Genomic DNA, 21,310 nt, shown 5'->3' with positions numbered 1-21,310 from the left:
GGCAGGATCCGGGAGATCCGGTGTCCCGGGACGTGGGGTGGGATGGGGTGAGCGGGATGGGATGGGGTGCCTGCGATGGAATGGAATGGGATGGAATAGAATGGAATGGAATGGGGTGCCTGGGATAGGATGGGGTGAGATGGGATGGGGTGCCTGGTATATGATGGGGTGCCCGGGGTGCGGAACAGGCAGGGTTCAGGGTGTTCGGGCTCTGTCCGGGTGCGCTGCCCTCCGGATCGCGGGCATCCCCGCAGGGGACCCGGCTGGTTCGGGGACAGCGGTTCTGGGGAGCCGCTCCTAAAGGGACTCCCGGTGCTCGGGGGCCGGACCGTGCCGGGCCGAGCGGGGGCTCCCGGCTGAGCCCGCCCGGACGGGGTTAATGCCAGCCCGTACCGCGGGTCGCGCTTCCCCCAGCCCGCTCCCGCTCCGCTCCCCACGCTCGGATTCTCCGTCCCCTTCTTTCCCTTTCCCCTCCTTGTGCTGCTGTTCCGCGGGGCCGGAGGGGCTGCGATGTGCCGTCGTCCCCCCCAGGTCCCCCCTGGCCGCCCCCCCGTGCTCCCTCCCCGGCAGCCGCTGCCTGCGAATGCCACGTAGCCTTGTAGTTGTTCCCCTTGGCTGCTCCGCAGCTCCGGTCCCAGACACCTCCCCCGCGTCCTCCTGGGCTGGGGCAGGGGGAGGTCACTGCTGTCAGCCCCTGCCTGCCTGCTGACCACCTTCTGCCCTCCCCTTCCCGCTGTGTCCCCCTGTCCGCCCTGGGGCAGCGGCGCTGCGGACCCCGCTGGGGTCGCTCTGCTGTTTGTGTGTCTCACTGAGGGCTGGGGACTCCAGCAGCGGGTGCTTCCCTTCGGGGACAGTCCCCAGGGATTCTGTGCCCCCAAACTCAGCAGCCCCTCTGCCACCTCAAATCTGAAGTGTTTTGTGTGATAATCTCCGAAAACAGGGCAATAATGCATTGCTGGCAGGTGTATTTGCTCCCTTCAGCAGCTTGCCCAGCTGGTTCCTGAGTTTCATTTCTGTTTAAAGCTTTGTTGGAATGATGGAAATTTTCTGTAATTAGTAATTGAGGTGTCAGTTTCTGTCCATTCTGCTGCTACTTTGTCTTCTCTCTGTCCCGTGCTAGTTAATTTTTTTCACATTGGCAGCCCTTCCTTGGCTTTCCCTGCTGCCTGATTGGGAATATTGACACACAGATAAGTTCCCCAGCAGCCCGCTGCACGTATGTGATTCCTGATGTTTTCCTAATGTATTTATCTTTACAGCACTGCCTTCAATAGGGAAATACTGTCTCAGTCACAGATGGAAAGACTGAGGCACCGAAATATTTATGGCCCAAGGTCGCACAGGAAGTATGTGGTGAGGCAGGGAATTGAATCTAGATTTCCTGAGCCTTAGATTAGCATTTGAACCAGGGAAGCATCCTCTCTGTGTTTTAAGCCAATAAATTGACCTTGGAGTTAAGATGCAGTGTAGAAGAAAGTACTTTGTGTTTGGTTCAGTATCTGTGTAAGTAAGCACAGCCCGAGTTGCTTCCCACACTCACATTCCTTCCCTTGGTTTATGTAATTTGTGAAAGAGGATAAGGTGGTAAAATAGGAAAGATGTTGACTTTCTCAGGGCTCAGTGTGTGATCATGGGTGTTGAAAAGCAGCCAGCTATTACACTCTCCTCTCTCTTCGGGCTTTTTACCTTCCTGTTTCCAAATCTTGGAAAGTTTTGGAGCGCTGTTGTTGTCTGGGAATCTTTTGTTCTCAGCTGGGATCAAATAAATCTCATTTTCTGGAGAGCTGAACTGATTCACTGGATCCCAGATCTCAGTTGGGGATCCTTCACGGGGCTGTGGATAAACAGGGCTGGGACTGATGGCTCACACAGCTCCTGGAGCAAGCTCTTACAAGTTACTCACTCAGCTGTAGCTCAGGATTGTTGCAGCAAGTTTTTGGAAAACTTGGCTTCATCTGGAATGGAGCAGCACTTTGACAATGCAGTGGAATAATTTCAGCTCCTTGTGCGCAAATCCCACCTTGCCCTGCTCTTCTCTTGGGACAGCTGATTTTTGGTGGTGATTTGGTTTGGTTGTTCATTTTCTTCAGTGGTTTTGAGGAATTGGATGTTAGAATGGTTTAAAACAATAACTCCTGGTGGATTCACCTTGAGAGGGAATAAAGATAACTTTGTCTACACAAATCCATTTCCTGCCACAAGCCTTGATCACAAAATGCATCTCTCTTTGATGTTGCACTGACACCAAATCTGAATATAAATGTTCTGTATAACTCTTTTCATGACCTTTTGATTGTCATTTTTGGAGGCTGGCATTGGCGTCCTGTTAACTGTGGGGCTTGTCCCACCCCTGCCAACAATTGTCATCTTTTATGGTTATTTTTAGGAAAGGTTTGGTGAGTCCTTAAAAAAACAAATATTTCATATGGACTGTGCAGACAGGAAAAATTCCAGTGTTCTGCTCCCGTTCTGCCTGGCCTTGGGTGAATTTCATGCAAGTTAAAATTTATCTTTTAAGCTTGAAAGAGCAGCATTTTTATTTGGTGACTTGCTATTTCCACAATTGGGAAACTTGTCAGATTTAGAAGGAAATACGTGCCTGGGAAGACATTCTTATAATATTGTTCATCAAAGTCAGGGGCTGCTATGAAATGTTGTAAGAATTCTTTCCCTGCTTCCATATTTTCTTAATTTCCTGTCATGATTTCATTGAATCGGAGAAGAATTTTAAAATTATCTCTGAAAGCAGATGAGAAAACCTCAATATTAATAATCCTACAAGAGGCTTGAGGGAAAAAATAACATTTCTCACTTCTAATTTTGTTCTGTCTGAAAGCATCAGGGCTGAACTCTCAGTATTTAAACCTGGGCTTGCTCAAGGCTCTGGTCTCAAGGCTGGGGGATGTGGAAGCAGGAACCTGTGCATTTTTTCACCTGTTTTTAGCACATTGTCATGAAGCTTCCCAAGGTCAAGATGGTTGGTGTTCAGCTGTTATCTTTGCTGCAAGCCAGACCTTCACTGAAAAGTTTTGGATTCCTGAGTGAGGAGCACACACTGAACTCTTTATTGCATTCTTGAAGAGCTTATTGTAAAAGCAGCGATAATTTATTCTTTCAGTGGTGCTAACACAATCCTGTCTGTGTATTGACCAGCACAGACAGACCACTGGCTCCCAGCCCTTGGGCCCTTTCAATCCTAATGTAAATCTCCCCTTGTTCCCAGGATCCTGATTGATGTGGAAAATGCCTCCCTTTGCCCAAGATTCACTCTGGGCCCTCATGCTTTATATTCAATATTTTTCCAGTGTCTCACTTAGAGTAGCTCAGGAGGACCATTTGTTAGGTTGTGGCTTCAGAAGCGTCTTCAGGTGATGTCATCAGTGTGACCTGAAGACAGTGTCACCTTTTTGGTGACAATGACAATGGATTGCTGTGTGGGAGCTCCGGTAAAACTGCAGAACACTCTGCACACCTGCCTGGGCCTTATCTTTAGAGATTCAGCAGGAATTTCTCCATGGAAAGGGTGGCCAGGCATTGGAAGGGAATGCCAGGGAGGGTTGGAGTCCCCATCCCTGGAGGTGTCCAGGGCAGGACAAGGTGGCACTCAGAGCTCTGGGCTGTCACAAAGTGGGGTCTGGCACAGGTTGGAATTGATGATCTCGGAGACCTTTTCCAACCTAAATAGCTCTGTGAAGAACAACACTGGGGATTGACTGATCCCTGCAAAACCTTCCTGTGTCTGGAGGACCAAAAGAGGGCTCAGTGTGCAGATATTTTAGGAAGTGTTTTAGTGCTGGATGCGGCTTGAGAAAGGTGATGATTTTTACATTATTAAATCCAACATCTGAGGTGGTTTAACGACTCCTGGAGCTTTTAGTTTCCTTCTGCTGGAGCATCTTTAGTGGAGCAGTTTTTAGATTAAAGCTGTGCTGCCCTGTAACAGCAACTGGGATTGTATTTCCAGCTTTGTGGACATTTTATGTCTTTTTATGTCCTTTAACAGAAGGGAAATGTGTGCATGACAATTTAAATTTGGGGATGTTTGGAATTTTTCTGTCTCTATTGCCATGCAGAGGAGTAGAACAGGTATATTGTAGGTAACCAAATAAATCCAGTTACATCCAAAGAACTCCTCAGTGGAATCACCACTGCTTGCCCCTCCTGGATCCTCTTTCCATGGATCTCTGGTGTTCCCTGCAGCTTGTTTTTCTTTGCATTTCATGTTTGCCAAGGCACTAACATGAAAATGTGGTTTTTTGCCTGCAGAAAGAAGCCTGAGGACAGCACACATTGCTCACTCTGCAGCAGGCACTGGAACACTCACCAGGAGGAATTCCAAGTCAGGAGAGTGACAACGGTAATTACACAGAATTTAGGATTCTCCCAGGTTTTATGAAGTGTTTATTTTCTCATTAAGTCTCTAAGTAACACTTTAAGTTGAAATGAATGTATTTGACAGACCTCTAAACTTAGGACTCTTTTTTTTTTTTTGTGGAAGAAAGTTCTGGACAACTTCTTATCAAATGGAAAAAATGAATTAGGGAAGGAAGAACTGATTGAGTTCTTGAGGTAAGAAAGGTTTCAGGTTCCACAGGAACATTATTGATTTTGTAAGGTGGCAGCCTTATCTCTATTTTCACATTTCTTACTCTTTCTTCTCCCTTCACCCACTTAGCTGGAAGTTTTCTCTTGGAGAGAATTGCATAATTGGCTTTGGATAAAGAAAGTAAATTCTGTTTTTAGCCAAATGCATTTCCTGTGTAGAGAGCAGCTGGAGTGGGTGATAGCATTCTGGTAGTGCCTTGCTCAGATCCTTTGCTTTTAATTGGAGATCATGGAACTGAGTTCCTTCTCCTGGAACTGCTCAGGTCAGGGAACTGATCTGCTGGAAAAGCAGAAGGGAATCTGTCAAAACCTTGGGGATGAGTGCTGGAAAGCAAAACACAATCAGCAGATGGATTTCATATAAGAGACAAAGAAAGAAGTGATAATCTTGCTGCATTTCCTGGATCTGTACAGGTGTTTTGGGAGGGAAAGCATTTAACCAGGTTAAATCAGGTTTATAAATTCAGATGAAGTTTTTTCATCTGCTCTTCCATGCCCTTTATTAAATAACTTCAGCATTAATATCTCTTCCTTGGGAATAATTTGCTTTCAGTTCTGCTGAGTGAGGTATTAAAGTGCCCGTTGGTGTCACTTGAGTTTGTCACCTCCAGTCAGGAGTGAAGGCAGTTTAATGTTTGCATGGGAGGGATTTTATGCTCCTGAAGGACTTGTAAGATGTTCATGTCAGTTTTAAGCAGATTCTGCTTAAAAAAAAGTTTTTATCATGTCAACCAGGTGTGTATTTTTGTCCATTTCAGTGTGAGGGGTGAGAATTATTTAGAGGAACTATTCAGATTTGGAAGATATTATGAAAACAGACTTTTGGTGTATTATAAATTGTCATTTTCCTTTTTAATGCCAGCATTTCTTAAAATATAAACTTGATAAAAACTCACATGAACTAATATCCCTAGGTTCTTCAAAATTGATAATTTCTACTTAGGCCGTTCCATAAAAATGTGATTCAATCTCCAAACTTCCAGCAGGTTCATTGGTTTGCAAATCAATATTCAAAGCTCAGGTACAGAAAGGAATGATTTCAGTGTGCTCCCTGCCATCAGCTGAGCTGTGGCAGTGATTCTGTGCTGGTCCTGGCCACTCACCCAGGCTGGGGGAAGTGTTCCTGCTCCAGCCTCATGGGGATGATCTCACACTTGCATTTTTCCCTTGCATTTTCCATGAACTAAAGAAATGCACATGGTCTGATGCCACGGGACTGCTCAGCTGTGGTAATTGCAGCCATTTGTTGGTGTGTTTTAGCCCTAGGTTTAAGCATAACCTGTTCTAACCAGCCTAATTTGACCCAGTGCTGAGCTAAAGTGTTACAGCCCCAACCTCTGGTGTTGTGCAAGGAAAAGTCTGCAGCTGCTGTATCAAAATAATTCCTCCTTGCTCAGAGTTTGCTTAATCTGCTCCAGTTTGAAGAAATCCTTTGCTTTTGCTGGGGTTTTCTGCTTGGTTTTGAAGTCCTGGTTTAAGAGTTGTTAAATGAGAGAGGCCTGTTTGTGCTGCATCCAGCACTGGTGACTTGCAGAGCAGAGCTGCAGAAACCTGGGAGCAAATCCTGTTTGTTCCACCTGTGAAATGCTAATTTTCCTCCTGTTTTGTTGGATTAGGCAGCAGGTGACTGCTCTGAGCTGTCTCATGGTAGGAGCCTCTCCTGGAAACGTCCTGGCTGCTCTTGGTTTCCATAATCTGCATCATTGACCTCCCTGAGCTGAGTTTAAAGTAAATAAATCAGTGGAGATGGGGAATTCAAGCATTTGGGAAAGAGCTTTTGGATCACCTCTGTCTCATACCAGCAGTGTGTGTCTGCCATCCCATAGTGCTCCCAAATTCATGGAGGTGTCACCCAGCTCTGGCACTAAAATGGGCTCAGTTTTGGTGCTTTCCTGGCTCAATCCCAGGAGGTTTCATCCAGGTTTGGACACACATGGCACAGGACAAAGCAGAGCAGCCAAGCTCTGGGTGCTCTTAAATCCCTCACTTTTCCTGGTTCTGAATGGAAGATCCTAAAAAAAGCTTTTAAAATACTTTAATATTTCTTCCTTGCCATGAGCTGGGTGTTGCTGGCTGGAGGGAGGGACTGGCATGAGCAAGGTGCTGTGGAATGATGTGTTCCTGTTGGAGGGAACGTGTCTGCACACACAGCAGCCATTCCTCTGGGTTGCTTCCAGACTTTTCCACAACTTTTCCCCTGGAGTCTGGTAAATGGGCAGAACTTTTTTATTTTCAAGGAAAAAAATGATCATAAAATGCCTTCAATTTTACCTTCCACTACAAAACAAACGTGTCCCATGGAGAGCAGCTGTGCTCAGTTATGCAGATCCTTCTCCTGGTTTCAGAGCCTTGGGAGAGGGTGCAGCTCCCTGTAGGAACTTGCAGTTCCCAGCTGGCAAACCTTGGCACACTTGGAAACTCTTTGTTTCATCTGCCCAGCTCTGTGGTACTTCCAGGTGGGAATTCCAGCTGCCTTTTTGCTGACCAGTTCAGGCCCCAGAGAGAATTCCAGGCACACACAAGGGCTTGTTCTCTGTCTTGTGCCTCTGGGCAGAAGTTTTTTGGATTTCTTTTCCATGGACTGTGGTGTCTGTTGCTTCCACAGCTTCCAAGTGATTTAGAAAACCATTTGGATATAGAATTTCCATAGTATATGGTTAATGTGTAAATAAACTGGTTTGCTTCAAGGCCTAAAGAAAACCAGAATAATGTTTTAAATTCACAGTTTTACACTTGGAAAATCATATTTCAAACAAGCCTATTGTTAAATTGCATTTAATAAAGGCTTTTTTTATCTAAGCTTGAAAGTTTTTGTTTCATGTAGCATTAAGATGTTAAAATTAGCACCTTGGTTTATTCTAGAAAGTGTCACCTTCCTAACAGGTGGAAAAAAAAGATATTTTATGTTTAATTATTTTTATTATTTTCTCTCTTTTTTTAATTTTTGTAGCAACATTTTTGCAGCTAGAAAATTCACAATCCCTTTATTTTTTAAGCTGAAATAAGAATGAAGCACCTTAATGGCTCAGTCCTTTGAGGTGCACCATTCTCTGAACATTTGTAGAAGCAGGATTGGGATCAGGACAGGAATGGGACCTTTCAGGAACTCCTGGATTTTGGTTTATGGGACTGCTCACTTAGGAAGCACACACAAGTGCTCAGGATTCAACTCTGCTTTTCTGGCAATAACAGAAAAGCCATAAAAGAACTAAAACAACAAAGGAAAATATTTATCTAAAAGTCATGTCATGTTTGCATTCTAGAAACCGTTCTTGCCAATTTTACAGGCCTCCTAAATGAATAATTCTGAGGGCAAGCATGGCCTTAACGTGAGCATAATATTAAATAACAGCTGAAATCAAATTAATGCACTCTGGGCACCGACAGAGCTTTTCTGCCCAGTCTCCTTTGGGAAGAGCAGCAGGGAGCCTGGAAAAACGTGGGTGTAAGGCTGGAGGGTGGGCACAGGAATCCTGAGGGATGGAGTTTCTGGCTGGAAAACAATCCTGGAGTGCAGGGGACAATTGTGTGTGATGGCTTTCCTGGCACACTCCCCAGGAACCCGATCCACGGCCAGGGTGAGCCGGGGTGAAAGTCGATCACATCCCTGGGGCAGAGCTCCTGTGGCCTGCCTGGGTTGGAGCTGCTGGTTCTGGGGGTTTTTTAGGGGTTTTGGTGTCTGGGAAATGAGGGATTCCATCCCAGTCTTAGCCCTCCTCCAGGGAGAATTTTAGAAGAGTTGACGTCTCCGGCCTGAGAGATGAGTGTTAATAGTAAATTAAAAATCCTCCTGTAATCCAAACAAAGGCTTGGAGCAGAGTGTGGGAGCCTTGTCCTGGTGTCTGGAATTTTGGTGAGGTCAAATATGGGATCTGTGACCCCATATTAAAATGTTTTCCTATTATATTAAAAATATCTCTCCAGAAAGATCTCACACTGACTTTAAATGGGAGGAACACTGCACACAGGCATGGATCAGCTTTATTCCACTCTCCAGAGAAGAAACCAGATTTCATAAACAATTGAAAAACAAGTTTATAACCTCAGAGAGAAGCTGTCCCAAAGGCTGGATTTTCATTACAGTAAGTGCTGGATTTAAGATGAGAAAGTTCCTATTCCAAGAAGCTTTTCTGGGGTCACAGACCTCACCTGGGTCAAAGCCACCCCTGGATCAGGCTCTGAATAGACAAAATATTTGATCCCATTTCTTGGATAAGTCATGAAGGACATTTCAGGTGAGCTCCCAGTATTCAGAATATTTGAGCCCATTTCTTGAGTAACTCATAATGGACATTTTCAGACAGGCATTCAATACTCAGAATATTTGAGCCCAGTTCTTGGGTAAATCATGAGGAATATTTTCAGGCAGGCTCTCTCAATATTCAGAATATTTGAGCCCAGTTCTTGGGTAAATCATGAGGAATATTTTCAGGCAGGCTCTGTCAATATTCAGAATATTTGAGCCCATTTCTTGGGTAAATCACGAGGAACATTTTCAGGCTCAAGGCTGTGTTGCCCTCCTGGCTGGAAGCCAAGCTTCCCACAAGATGCTGTGGCCCAATTCCCTTGGGGGCCGTTAGAAATGATTTCCAGGATTTTAATCAAAACATGGATTTAGTGGGGAACAGATGACTTATGGAGCAGGGGTGGTCCCTGCAGAGCTCAGGTTGTAACTGAGCTTCTGTTAAATCTCTCCTTGCCTTAATCTTGCCCAAAGTAAAGCCAGTCCATCCTGCAGGTCTCACGTGTGGTCCTGGGGCACAAACTATTTTAGGAGTGGGATGGTACCTTCAACACCTTGTTAATTCTGTTTATTGGAAAAGTTTGGGTGGGAGAGGGCTGCTTGGGTCTTATTTCCCCAGGTTTTTCTGCTTTAGAATTGCATGGGGCATATCTGGGTTTTTTAGGAATCATAATTAAGGTTGGATCTTTTTGACAAGGTTATTCCTTAGCCTGAGGTTGGGGATGGCTTTGGGATGGCTCTGTGGTTGTTCTTTTTAGCAGCCTTTGCAGATGAGTGATGGAAAATTGAACTGACAGTGGAGTGTAAAATACTCAGAGCTTCAGTTTGTAGGAGATCTGGATTTTAAGGCATGGCAGTAACAAATAATATTCTTTATCAGAGAACATGGGGTTTTCCCCCTGCTCAGAGAAAATATAGTTGCTATACTTTTATGTATTATATAATATTTATAGTACTAATTAAGGATTCTGTCAGTATAAAAAGGTGTAAGTCAAGCTTTAGCTCTTTATACAATTCTGCTTTTAGTAAAGAGAAATGTTAGTGTAGTTTACTTCCTGCAATAAGTGAAAATTTAGGATCAGGCTGGCAGGTTGCATAAGGCACTGAACCTGGAAATCAGGAAGTCTCTGCTGAATTTCAGGCTCTTCTTCCTGGACACATTGTTCTTTCTAACTCAGGCATGCTGTATTTAAAAAAGAAAAAAAAAAGTCTCTATTTAAGTAATAAGCTCCTTAGAATAGGAACTTTCTCATCTTAAATCCAGCACTTACTGTAATGAGAATCCAGCCTTTGGGACAGCTTCTCTCTGGGTTTATAAACTTATTTTTCACTGTTTATATGAAATCTGTTTGGTTTCTTCTCTGGAGAGTGGAATAAAGCTGATCCATGCCTGTGTGCAGTGTTCCCCCCATTTAAAGTCAGAGATCTTTCTGGAGAGAGATTTTTAATACAATAGGAAAATACTTTAATGTGAGACAACAGGAACTCTGAAACTCACTAAATCTGCAATACTGCTGCACATTTGCACAAGAGATAATCTCACAGCAGATAACATGACTAAAGGATACAATTCCAGAGATTTTTTTTTTTCAGTTTATTAAATTTTTCTTATATATTTTATACCACCATTAAGAAATACACAACCTTTTTGTTCTTCCATGTCTGCAGTAAATACTGGCAAATTCATTGTCAGTGCCTAAAGAGAAACATGTCTGTAAATTGGAGATTGTAAATGAGTGCTGACTGCTCCAAAAACTCTTGATAAAACAGGAGTGATGTGTTTGTCCAGGAAGATTCTTCTGGCCAGAACCTTTCTTCCAGATATTGCTGTGACAGTTTTGAAGTTGCTTCTCCTGTGTCATTGAAGTGGAAGTGACAGAGCTGATGGTTGGAAATGGCTAAAGAGGCTCAGGAATGCTGGAGCTCTTCCCAGGGGTTTACAAAACATTTATGGAGTCAGAATGGCTGGAAAAGACCTCTGAGATCCCCAACTCCAATAATTTATCTGTAACTGCCCCCACGCCCTGGAATTACTCATTATTCCACCTGGGATCCAAACTATCAGAGGCAGTTGGGTTGGAGACAAGGGCATGGGGTGGACTCAGTGATCTTTAAGGTCTCTCCCAACCTGGTCATTGTGGGAATTCTGTGAATTTTAACATTTCCAGCTGTCTGCTGTGAACCCCTGATGTTTTCCAGACTTAAGGTTGGATGATCCCATATCAGCCAGCCCTCGGGAGCAACCAGGGAGCTGCAGAGGCTTTTCCATGGAATCTGAGCTGGAATCAGTGAGCACTGAGTGTTCCTTGGGGGCTGGCCAGGCTCCAGGGGCTGTTCTGGGCTGGAACTGGGGGGAGGTTGATGCTGGAGCCTTGCAGAGCTCAGCTGGAATTTAGGCTGGACCCAAAGGAGGTGATGCTGGAGCCTTGCAGAGCTCAGCTGGAATTTAGGCTGGACCCAAAGGAGGTGATGCTGGAGCCTTGCAGAGCTCAGCTGGAATTTAGGCTGGACCCAAAGGAGGTTGATGCTGGAGCTTTGCAGAGCTCAGCTGGAATTTAGGCTGGACCCAAAGGAGGTTGATGCTGGAGCTTTGCAGAGCTCAGCTGGAATTTGGGCTGGACCCAAAGGAGGTGATGCTGGAGCCTTGCAGAGCTCAGCTGGAGTTTGGGCTGGACCCAAAGGAGGTGATGCTGGAGCCTTGCAGAGCTCAGCTGGAATTTTTGCTGCAGCAGGAAGTGAGGTCAGGCCCAGCTCTGGGGACAGGAATTGTTTGCTGCAAGGGCAGTCCTGGAGATTTTCTGTTTTTCTTAAAAGCTTTTGGAGGAGTGTCCCTGGAAAATGTTGCCTTCTTTTGAATATGGGAACAGGACTATGTTACATGAGATTGTTGAATTAGTCCAGAACACATCTCAGGGCCTGTTCTTACAATATGTATTTGATTTATTTATTTTAAAATATGTTAAATATGTTTTATTGTGAATTATTACTGTGTTTCTGCTTTTTAGATAATCTTTGAAAACAAAATAATAAGTAAATAATCTCTGAAAACAAAAGCTATTTAACTTAACTAACTCAAGCTATTTAACTTAGACATGTGTTACCCACTGTCACTTCTTCCAGCTCCAGGTTTGTTGCTGAGATGATTAATGCAAATTTTTTTTTTTTGTGGCTCTGTGGGCTGAATTCATCTCTCAGCTCAGCCCAGGTTTGGGAGTGACCTTTAGCTGATGTGTAATAGAAACCACAGCAAAAAAAGTGAATCAGGCCAGAAGTGCCCTTGCAGAATGTAACCTTTCTAAAACGTAATCTGTTGAATTCCATACTGACTCAAAAATCTTCAGGACAGGGTGACAAAGCTGTAGAGACACCTCTACAAGTTCTGCTATTGATTCATATTTAATGAGTCACTAAACCTCAGTTTATTCCTATAAATTACAAAATTTGCCTGGTCTTTAATGCTTCCAGATGGGATTTTTCTTGCTTATTTTTAGTCTAGAATGTAAGATTTAGTGTATTAGCTCATCTTTAATGGCAGTGCAGCCTGTGAATTCCCAGGACTGTACTTTTTTCCTTTCTCTTTTTTTTTTTCCTTGACCACTTGAATAGTTCCTGGGGATGATGAATCCCTCACTGCCAAGAGCAGACCACAGCAAAAGCACTTTGAGCTGCTCTTCCTGAGATTTGCTGGAATAAAGTGGCTTTGGGGACCCAGCAGCTCTTTGATGCAGATCTCCCTGAGGGTGAACCACCCCCCCAGCACCATTTGCCTCTCCAACCTGACTTGGTTTGGGGTAAATCCAAGGCTTCAGAGGAGGCCTGGAACCACTGACAGACTTTTGGGGATGATGTGAAACTTGGGAATGTCAGTGGAGGAGAGGCTGGAACTGCCCTGGCCCCCAGAACCCCCTGATTCCAGAGCTGTTCCCAGCATGGCAGGAGGAGCTGGGGAATTCTGCCCTGCTCAGGTGAGACCCCACCTGCAGAGCTGCCCCCAGCACAGGAAGGAGCTGGAGCTGCTGCAGAGAGTCCTGAGGAGGCCACAGAGCTGCTCCGAGGCTGGAGCCCCTCTGGAGCCAGGCTGGGAGAGCTGGGGGCGCTCACCTGGAGAGGAGAAGGCTCCAAAGTGACCCCAGAGCCCCTTCCAGAGCCTAAAGGGGCTCCAGGGGAGGTGGAGAGGGACTGGGGACAAGGGATGGAGGGACAGGACACAGGGAATGGCTTCCACTGCCAGAGGGCAGGGATGGATGGGATATTGGGAGGGAATTCCTGGCTGTGAGGGTGGGCAGGCCCTGGCACAGGGTGCCCAGAGAAGCTGTGGCTGCCCCTGGATCCCTGGCAGTGCCCAAGGCCAGGCTGGACAGGGCTGGGAGCAGCCTGGGATAGGGAAGGTGTCAGTGGACAGTGGAAGGGACACCTTCCCCCATCCCAGGGTGCTCCAAGCCCTGTCCAGCCTGGCCTTGGACACTTCCAGGGATCCAGGGGTGACATTGGATGGGCTTTAAGGTCCCTTTTAACCCAAACCGTGCTGGATTCTGTGATGCCTCAGTGTGTATAGAGGTGGGTTCAGGACCCTGCAATCTCCTCTCTGCCCCTGTGCTGGTTGTCTCCACCTTTCCCTGGGAGCAGCCTTGCCCTGCAGGGAGGGCAGGACTGGATTCCCTGCTCCAGGCCAGCCCTGGGAGGGTGTTGGGAAATGGCTTTTCAAGATAGAGCTCTGTCTTTGTTTTGTTGTGCAGGAAATTGTGCTGAGTATGTAATAACTTTTTAGGAATTCTCTTTTTATTTACCCAAATACCACCTACTTTCTTGAGTGGAATGGAGACTTTGGGGAGGTGAATCCATGGATTTATTTCCCTGGAAAAATTTTACCTGTTGAAGTGGGGAGGGGTTGAGTCCCACATTCATTGACTGTGTTCCCTGGGAGGGCAGGGTGGTTTTGCTGCTCTTATCAGTGTTTTCAGGGAATTGAGCAGTGCTCAAAACCCAAAATAACTTGGTGTTTTTCAATTTGTCAGGATGTCCCTCTTTGTCCTCAGATTTCTGCTCCTTGCAGCCACCCCAGCCCAGCTGCACAGGGAAATATCAACGTTCTGAGCCAGGTGAAACTGCCCCAAAACCTCTTCAGATGGGTTTGTTCCTGTCAGTACTTCTGTTTTCTCTGCCCATATGGCCATTGCTACAAAGACACAAAATTGGCTGGTTTGGAGTTTATCATTAAGAGTTTAAAACCAATTCTTTCCTGGTACTCCAAATATTAAATTCTTCCTCAGAGAAATGAAGTTCCAGCACTAAGCAAGCAGAAAGTGTTTGGAGGTGTCCATGTAAATGAAATCCTCCCTGTGTCATTAGGCAGGAGATGAAGGCTTCTAAAAACCACAGGGATGTTGGGGCTCTGCTCTCTAATTTGTCCTAAAGAGAGAATTAAATTCAGCCCAGGCAGGGGAAGAGCAGAGAAACTCTGAACCTTTATTTGAAGTTGTAGAGAATGAGCACAGAAACTCTGAACCTTTATTTGAAGTTGCAGAGAATGAACACAGAAACTCTGAACTTTTATTTAAAGTTGCAAGGGATGAACACAGAAACTCTGAACCTTTATTTAAAGTTGCAGGTGCCTTTGGGTCCTGTTTCAGAACATGTTTTTCTGCAGCTGTTTGTTTGGGGTAGTTGAATTTAAGTGCAGAAGGAGTTGCCCTTTGGTAAAGGGATTCCCCCTTTATTTCAACTACTAATTTCTGTTTTCTTTGAGATTCAAGAAATTTTTATGCATATATAAAATAAAGAATTTTCATTTTACCTGTGTACAGTGAATTCCTGTTATGGCTCTTAAGGCTTAAATCCAACCTCAAAAAATGGGAGAGGTGTAGAGGAAGAAATCTTTGCCTGAATTTTATTGTTCCAGGCAGGGGTTTTTAAGTGGAATAGTTAAAATTTGCATCCTTGGCAGAGGCAATTCCAAACCTGACAAAAAGGAGATTATTTTATTCAGGAAATAAATCCCCTGCTCAGGCAGTTCAGTGTATTTATTAAGTGTATTTAGGCCAAAGCTGATGCAGATTTGATCTTTGAGGTCCTGTCCAGCCCTTGCACCTTGCAGTGGTGTTTGGCTCCCTAAAGCTGTTACTGGAGCAGCCCTGGAAAAGAATTTCCTTGTGAAAGGAGCTGGGTTCTGGGAAGTCTTGAGGAGTTTGTTGTGCTGCATTTTGTGGCTGTGTGATTGCATTTCTGATTTGGAGCTGCTTTTGCAAAGGAGGAGTGGGGTTTTATCAGTGGGTTCCACCAGCTCCTTTGCCTTGTCTTGGTAACACAGGAAAAACCTTTGTAATCTCAGCTTTCTTACAGATTTTTCTGTGCAAAATCAGTTAAAACCAGAAGAAGTTATGTTAATTATGTCATATTTCTCCTACTGTTGCTAATCTGTTGCTAACTGTTGGAAATACTGTCCCACAGGTACAGAATTAATCAGTTTTTGTCCTTTTTCTTCCCCAAAAATTGCCCTTTCCTTGCTGCTTGTGGAGAGCTGAAGAAAGATTTGACACTTTGAAGCAACCTGACTTGTTTCATGCACAGATTTAAGGAGGTGTTTTGTGGTTTGCTTTTTATTTTTAAGGAATTGGACCCTCCTAACCACATTTTGCCTTCTGGTTTATGGGAGGTAATGGGAAAGGAGCAGGAAGTGTCAGCATTTCCTGTATCCTGTTATCTTGTGCTTTTTATGGATGCTGGATTAACTATACTCTGAAAACTCCCTGCCATTGGGGGCTTGCAGCTTGATTTGCTCTAATTACTATAATTAATTTGTATCATGTGTATTTTGACTTGCTCTAATTACAGATTATTCCTGGAAGCTCCCAACTCTGCAGCACTTTCCCATTCACATTCCCCGTGGTTGTCAGTCAAAAATTTGGGGACAAAGCAGGATTTTGTGTTGTCTCAAGCTTTGTTTTCACCCTGGCAGATTTTGTATTGGAGAAATTGCATGGTTTAGGGTTTTTTTGATCATCACTAAAATGTAAATGGGGTGTGTGCATTATGTAGCCTAAAGCTTGGGGTCTGGAGTGGAAGCAGTTTAGGAATTTGAAGTGCAAATTTAAGAATAAATTGCAGTATAAATGTAAATTCCTTTACTGTGTAATTGCTGCACTGAGATACCAATTCCAGCACTCATGGCTGAATATTCCTGATAATTAAAGGGGAGAATTTTGGGGAAAGGACATTTATTGCTTACATGAAAGAAGCTAAAAGTGCTAACACTGAAGTGTTTGGGGGCACTTGCATTCGGCAGAGCTGAGTTTGTCAAACAAGCAGGGAATGATTTAAGGAAGGGAGAGCTGGATCTGACCCCATCCCTGTTTTTCCTTGGAGCAGGTGGCTGAGGTGAGCAGGTGTCCATGAGTGATCCCAAGAAATGATGGCTGAGCAGCCGCCCCCCCTGGAAGCCACCCCTCTGCTGAATGAAGTGCCACTTCTACCTCACATGGTCAACGGGGACAGCATCCAGCAGGCAAGTCAGCCCTCAACTGGGAGCACTGGGAGCAACTGGGATGATGGCTCCACAAAAACCAGCTCTGAGAGCTGGGCAAGGATCAGCCAGTGAGCACTGACATCAGGAGTTAAACAGGAATGGAGAGAGGAAAAAAAATCATTCAGCTCCCAGGCAGTGGACAGGTGTGAAAAAAAGGCTTTAAAATGGAGCTGCAAACTCCAAAAATCAAAGGAAAAAATTGGGGGGTTAATAAAGGTTTTGAAACTCCTGTGAAGTGATGAATAAAGATTAGCAAGGGATTGCAGAGGAAATCTATGACAGGAAAATGAAAGGGAAGACCTTGGCTTCCTGGGTTTGAGTGTCTTCATTAATAATTACAGTGCAGTGGTGAAACCTGAATGTATTTAGTTGAAACTTTAGAGCTTTATAGGGCACAACCCTTCAGAAGTCCCTGGTAGGATTAGAAATGCAGGTAAAAAGTGGCAGCAGAACAATTCTGAAGCCCAAGTCTGTGTAAATTGTCAGTAGATGTGAATTTAGTGTTCAGCAGAAAGAGCTGAGTGTTTGTACTACAAAAACTGGGAGCTCTTCCCATCCTTTGAGGTCTGGCAGGCCATAAATGCTGAAAGTTTACATGAGATCTCTAATTTGTCATTGCTGCAGATAAGATGGAGAAATCTGCCTTGTTTCAGTTGTATACTTGGAAAAATTGTCTTTTTTAAATAAAAAGCCCTTTCCCCTTTGTGCCTCAGACCCTGGGAGTGGAAGTACAAGAGTATGTCTGGAAATGAGCAAAGTCTCTGAGATATTTCTGAAGTTCTGGCAGTAGAAGGTGAAATTTCAGCCCTGCCCAGCTGGGAGGTGGCTCAGGTGGTTCAGGTTTCATGAGGAAGGGAGATCAGGTAGATTTAGTTGGCTCCTGTCCCCAGAGCTCTGTGTGTGGGACATGGAGGTGACAGTCACTGACATTTTTAGGACCTAGAGGAGACTTTGCAATCAGATGAGATTAAAAAAAATTAGGGTTGTATTGTGGAGATGCATTTGAAGAGTAGATTTGAAGTTTGAATAGAATCTTTTTATTAAAGAGAGTGTTGACTTAGAATCTTTATTAATGCAGAGAATTTTTTAATTATTTCTCTGCCAGCGCTGTGGAGGACACTGCTAATACTTAATTATTGTAGAGAGATTTGTTTCCAGAAACCAAATCTGTGTGTTTGGCCAGTGAATCCATTAGCTCCATTTCACTTGAAGCAAAAGTTGGGAGTTTTCTGGAAGGGTTTCTGGATCAGAAAATGTGTGAATGGGCTAAAAGCAGAGCTGTGGGCAGAGCAGATGCCACCAGCCCTGCAGAGGAGCTCAGGACCCCTGGAGGCTTTGGCAGCTCCTGGGCTCAGCTCTCCCCTGTCTCTCCTGGCTCAGATCCACCCCTCAGCCCTGCTCCAGCTTCCTGGACATGTTCCTTGTTGGAAGGTGCCTGGGACTGCATTTTCTTCATGAATCCCAGTGAGTCAGTGCTCTGAGGCAGGGCCTGAGCATTCCTGGCATTCCAGGCTCGATGCTGGGATTGCAGCACTGCTGGGATCCCTCCCTCTGCTCTGAGAGCTGCAGCTCATGGATCTGTGCTGAGGATGTGCCACCTCGGAGGCTCTGAATCTCTCAAACATTCCCTTTCTTGCTTCTGAGTTTTGCCCTCAAAGATGAGCCTTTTCCTGAGGTCACTCCCTGCCTGTGCAATCCTGGATCCACAGCAAATCATTTTCCTGTTTCTTGTGCTCTGGCAAATCCCCAGCCCGTTATTGTCAGTTTTCTTTAAACAATTGACACCACTTCTCTCCCTTTACCCCAAGAAATGTATTAGCATTGAAGTCATGCATTTACTTGCATTCTGAACTGACAAATATGCATAAATTTAATTATTAATGCAAATTATGCCACGTTTAAAGGCATTCTCTGCCATCTCTCACTCTCCTGGAACCATAATAAATATTGCTGAGTGTCTAAATGGCCTTTTCAGGGATTTTGGTGGCTTCCTTACATCCAGAAACAAATCACCCACCCAAAGTAAAATTCTCCTGTACAAGGAGCATCAATTCTCCCCTACAAGGGAGGTTATGAAAAATAAAATCAAAGATTTATACACCAATATGCAGAAGCTGCAAAACCAGTGTTATAATAGCATTTATCATTTATCCCTGGAGTCTGTAGTGATGAGAACAGTGAAACTGGTCCCTGAGGAGTTCAGGGAGCTCCAGCACAGAAAAATTCATTCATTAATGGCATGTGTAGCTCATTTTACCAGGGATTAAATGGCCAGGTGATTTCTTCAGCTCCCATCTACCTGCTACAAATGTCACTCCATGAATAGTGCAAAAATACTTTATAAAAATTGAATGGAAGAAAATTACACTGATTTTCACAGCTGCTTTGACAAACACATTTTATTTCAATTTTTACATCAGTGCCAGCTGTCACCAGGGTGGAATTTGAATTGTGTGCCTGCAGTTCTTACCTGGCCAAACCCCTTTTATTAAAGGATTAACTGTGGAGTATTATAGGTGTTACAATAAAGTGCAGCTGCCAAAATTCCCCCAAGGCTGGGGCAGGATGAGAGGAAGGTTTGGGATCCCAGCAGTGCCTGAGAGTGATCCTGGCCCAGCTCCAGGTGGATCTGTGTGCCAGGGGACCAGAGGGACCTGCAGGATGTCACTGGGTTCCTCCCACAGGGAAAACTCACCTGGGCTCCCAGGAGCTGCAGGCAGAGCTGGTGGGAAAAGCCTGGGATGCAATGTGAATCTCAGGTCATCATTGCCTCAGAAAAAGCAGAAAAATCAGTGTGAAATGTGAAATTAAAAGCTTATTTCATGTATATCAAGTGAGGCACTTCTGGGAGTAACCAGAGGAAAAATACAAGGATTTTATGTCAAAGTAGGAGGAAATATTTTCATTCTACCCATCATTTTCCTGTGTTACTCCAAGGTTGCCAAAGCTCTGATGTTGTTTGTCTCTAAAGAAAAGGGGTTTTCCCCCAGAGAATGTCTAAAATTCAAAAAGCCCCCAACCCCTCTTTTTACCCCTGTTTTGTTTCCTGCAGGTGATTCTTGTGCAGGTAAACCCAGGTGAAACATTTACAATTACAACTGAAGATGGACACATTCAGTGCATTCAAGGTAAAGGGAGCCTCAAGTGCTGAATCCAAATGTTTTGGTTCTAAGGTTATTCCACTGGGTTTTTTCTGTGATGTCAGATGTGTTTTCTGCACTGGAATAAATCAGATTTTTCAGTTTGTGTCCAAGCACAAATGAGGCAGCACTGGGAAGCTGCCAGGATTCCCTGAATCCTGCAGATTTTCAGTCCCAAAAGATGGGCTTGCAGTGATCCTTGACTAAGTGTCTTCCCAGGATCCTAACACATGATTTCTGTGGTATTTATTACAATAAGTTAAAGAACTTTAAGGGGCACTGGGACCTCCCTGTGCTGTGAGGTGGGGGAGTCATTGCTCCACTCTGTGCCTGCAAATTCCTTTTTACCTTCTGGGTGAGTGACAGAAAACCCCAGTCAGGGCAAAATATCTCCTGTAAGTCAAGTTGAATTTAGCAGTATTTCCATTTTTGGAGTATTTGTCACAATTTTACATGATATTACATAAAATGTGTCCATTGTGCTTTCATCAAATCCCCTACAGAAATACGTCCCTTGAGCTTAATACAAAAAATAATGTATTTAAAATTAATTTTTAAATTCCTACATCAACTTTACCCCAATACTTGCATTTGCCTTCAGTACTACAGACTTTTACCTATCACAAATTAAGAGCTGAAAATATTTATACAGATTAAAATTATTTATACAGATTTTTGTGCAATTACAAAGACACTGCTGGCCAAAGCGTGGTGGCTGGAATAAAGCCAATAATCAAACAGAGAATGGGATGCAATCCCTGATGTTTCAGGCTCCAGGGTGGGCTCCCATCTTTGGCAAAAGGTGTCTCCAGATGGGAAAAGCCTTGTTTGTTAAGAAGTGTCCCCTTGTCCTTGCCAGGTCCAGCACATGTCCCTATGATGTCACCAAACGGTTCCATGCCGCCGATTTTTGTGCCTCCCGGTTACGTATCTCAGGTGCCTTCATTTCTCCTTCTCTTGTGGGTGGTTTTTTGGGGAAATTTTAATAATATTTTTATTATTTATTGGTGGTTTTAGCTGTGAAAAAAGCCATTTTTTTTCCATTGAACTTACCAACTGTTTCACTTTATTGTGGGCTCTGTCCTTTCTGTTACTGAGTAATGTCTGATCCACGTTCCAGGAATTTTTAATCCTGCTCCCAGCAGTTAAAAACACTTTTAGCAACAAGGAGAGCTCTGAATTGACTGTCTGAGCTCCATGAACAGGATCCACATGTTTATATTTCATCAGTCCTGTTTGCAGGGTGAAGCTGGGTCATGTGAACAGTCCCAACTGGCTGCAGGTTTTCTATTTAATATAAAAATTTATCCAAATTTTCAGTGCTCCTTTCTTGACCAGCCCTGATCTCCTGAAATTCCAGCAAAGCAGCACTGCTGGAGCAGAGTGTGGTGGTGATGCAAACACTGATTCCAGTGATGTGTCTGGGAAATGAGCAGGGCTCTGGGCTCTCCCAGCTTTGCTTTTCCACTCCCGGGTGTTGTTCAGGTCAGACCTGCATGTTGTTACCAGAGATACTCCCAGTTTGATTTATTTCAAAATTAATGTGTTTTAAAAGGAAATAATCAAAACCAAATGTGGAAACAGACCTTGTGTTGTAGTAATGTTGAAAATCAGGAGTGTTGTGAGTAGGTTTGAAAGCTGTAACTGTGAGTTCTTGGGTTCTCCAGGCAGTTTCTTTTTGCACACAATGGAATTTTGGGCTTCTGCTGTTCTTCAGCTCTGCAGACCTTGAGCAAAGCATCCCCCAGACAATTTCTGATCCCTGTGAAATGGATCCCTCAGTGCAAACAGTGGGCAAAG

The 21,310-nt window shown here is 44.4% G+C and overlaps 1 protein-coding gene across 1 annotated transcript in view; it reads left to right on the top strand.

Moving 5' to 3' along the window:
- Positions 1-21,310, top strand: part of LOC134425792 (fibronectin type-III domain-containing protein 3a-like) — a 39,928-nt gene that overhangs the window by 337 nt on the left and 18,281 nt on the right. The window contains 4 exon segments of the mRNA XM_063170765.1: positions 4,267-4,357; positions 16,214-16,349; positions 19,423-19,498; positions 20,370-20,446. Of these exon segments, the coding sequence (XP_063026835.1) occupies positions 16,254-16,349; positions 19,423-19,498; positions 20,370-20,446 (249 nt within the window). The 5' untranslated portion in view covers positions 4,267-4,357; positions 16,214-16,253.

This window comes from Melospiza melodia, chromosome 16, assembly GCF_035770615.1.
Source record: "Melospiza melodia melodia isolate bMelMel2 chromosome 16, bMelMel2.pri, whole genome shotgun sequence".
Lineage (NCBI taxonomy): Eukaryota > Metazoa > Chordata > Aves > Passeriformes > Passerellidae > Melospiza > Melospiza melodia.
Note: the sequence above shows the minus strand (reverse complement) of the source record. Positions and strands in the feature narration are given on the sequence as shown.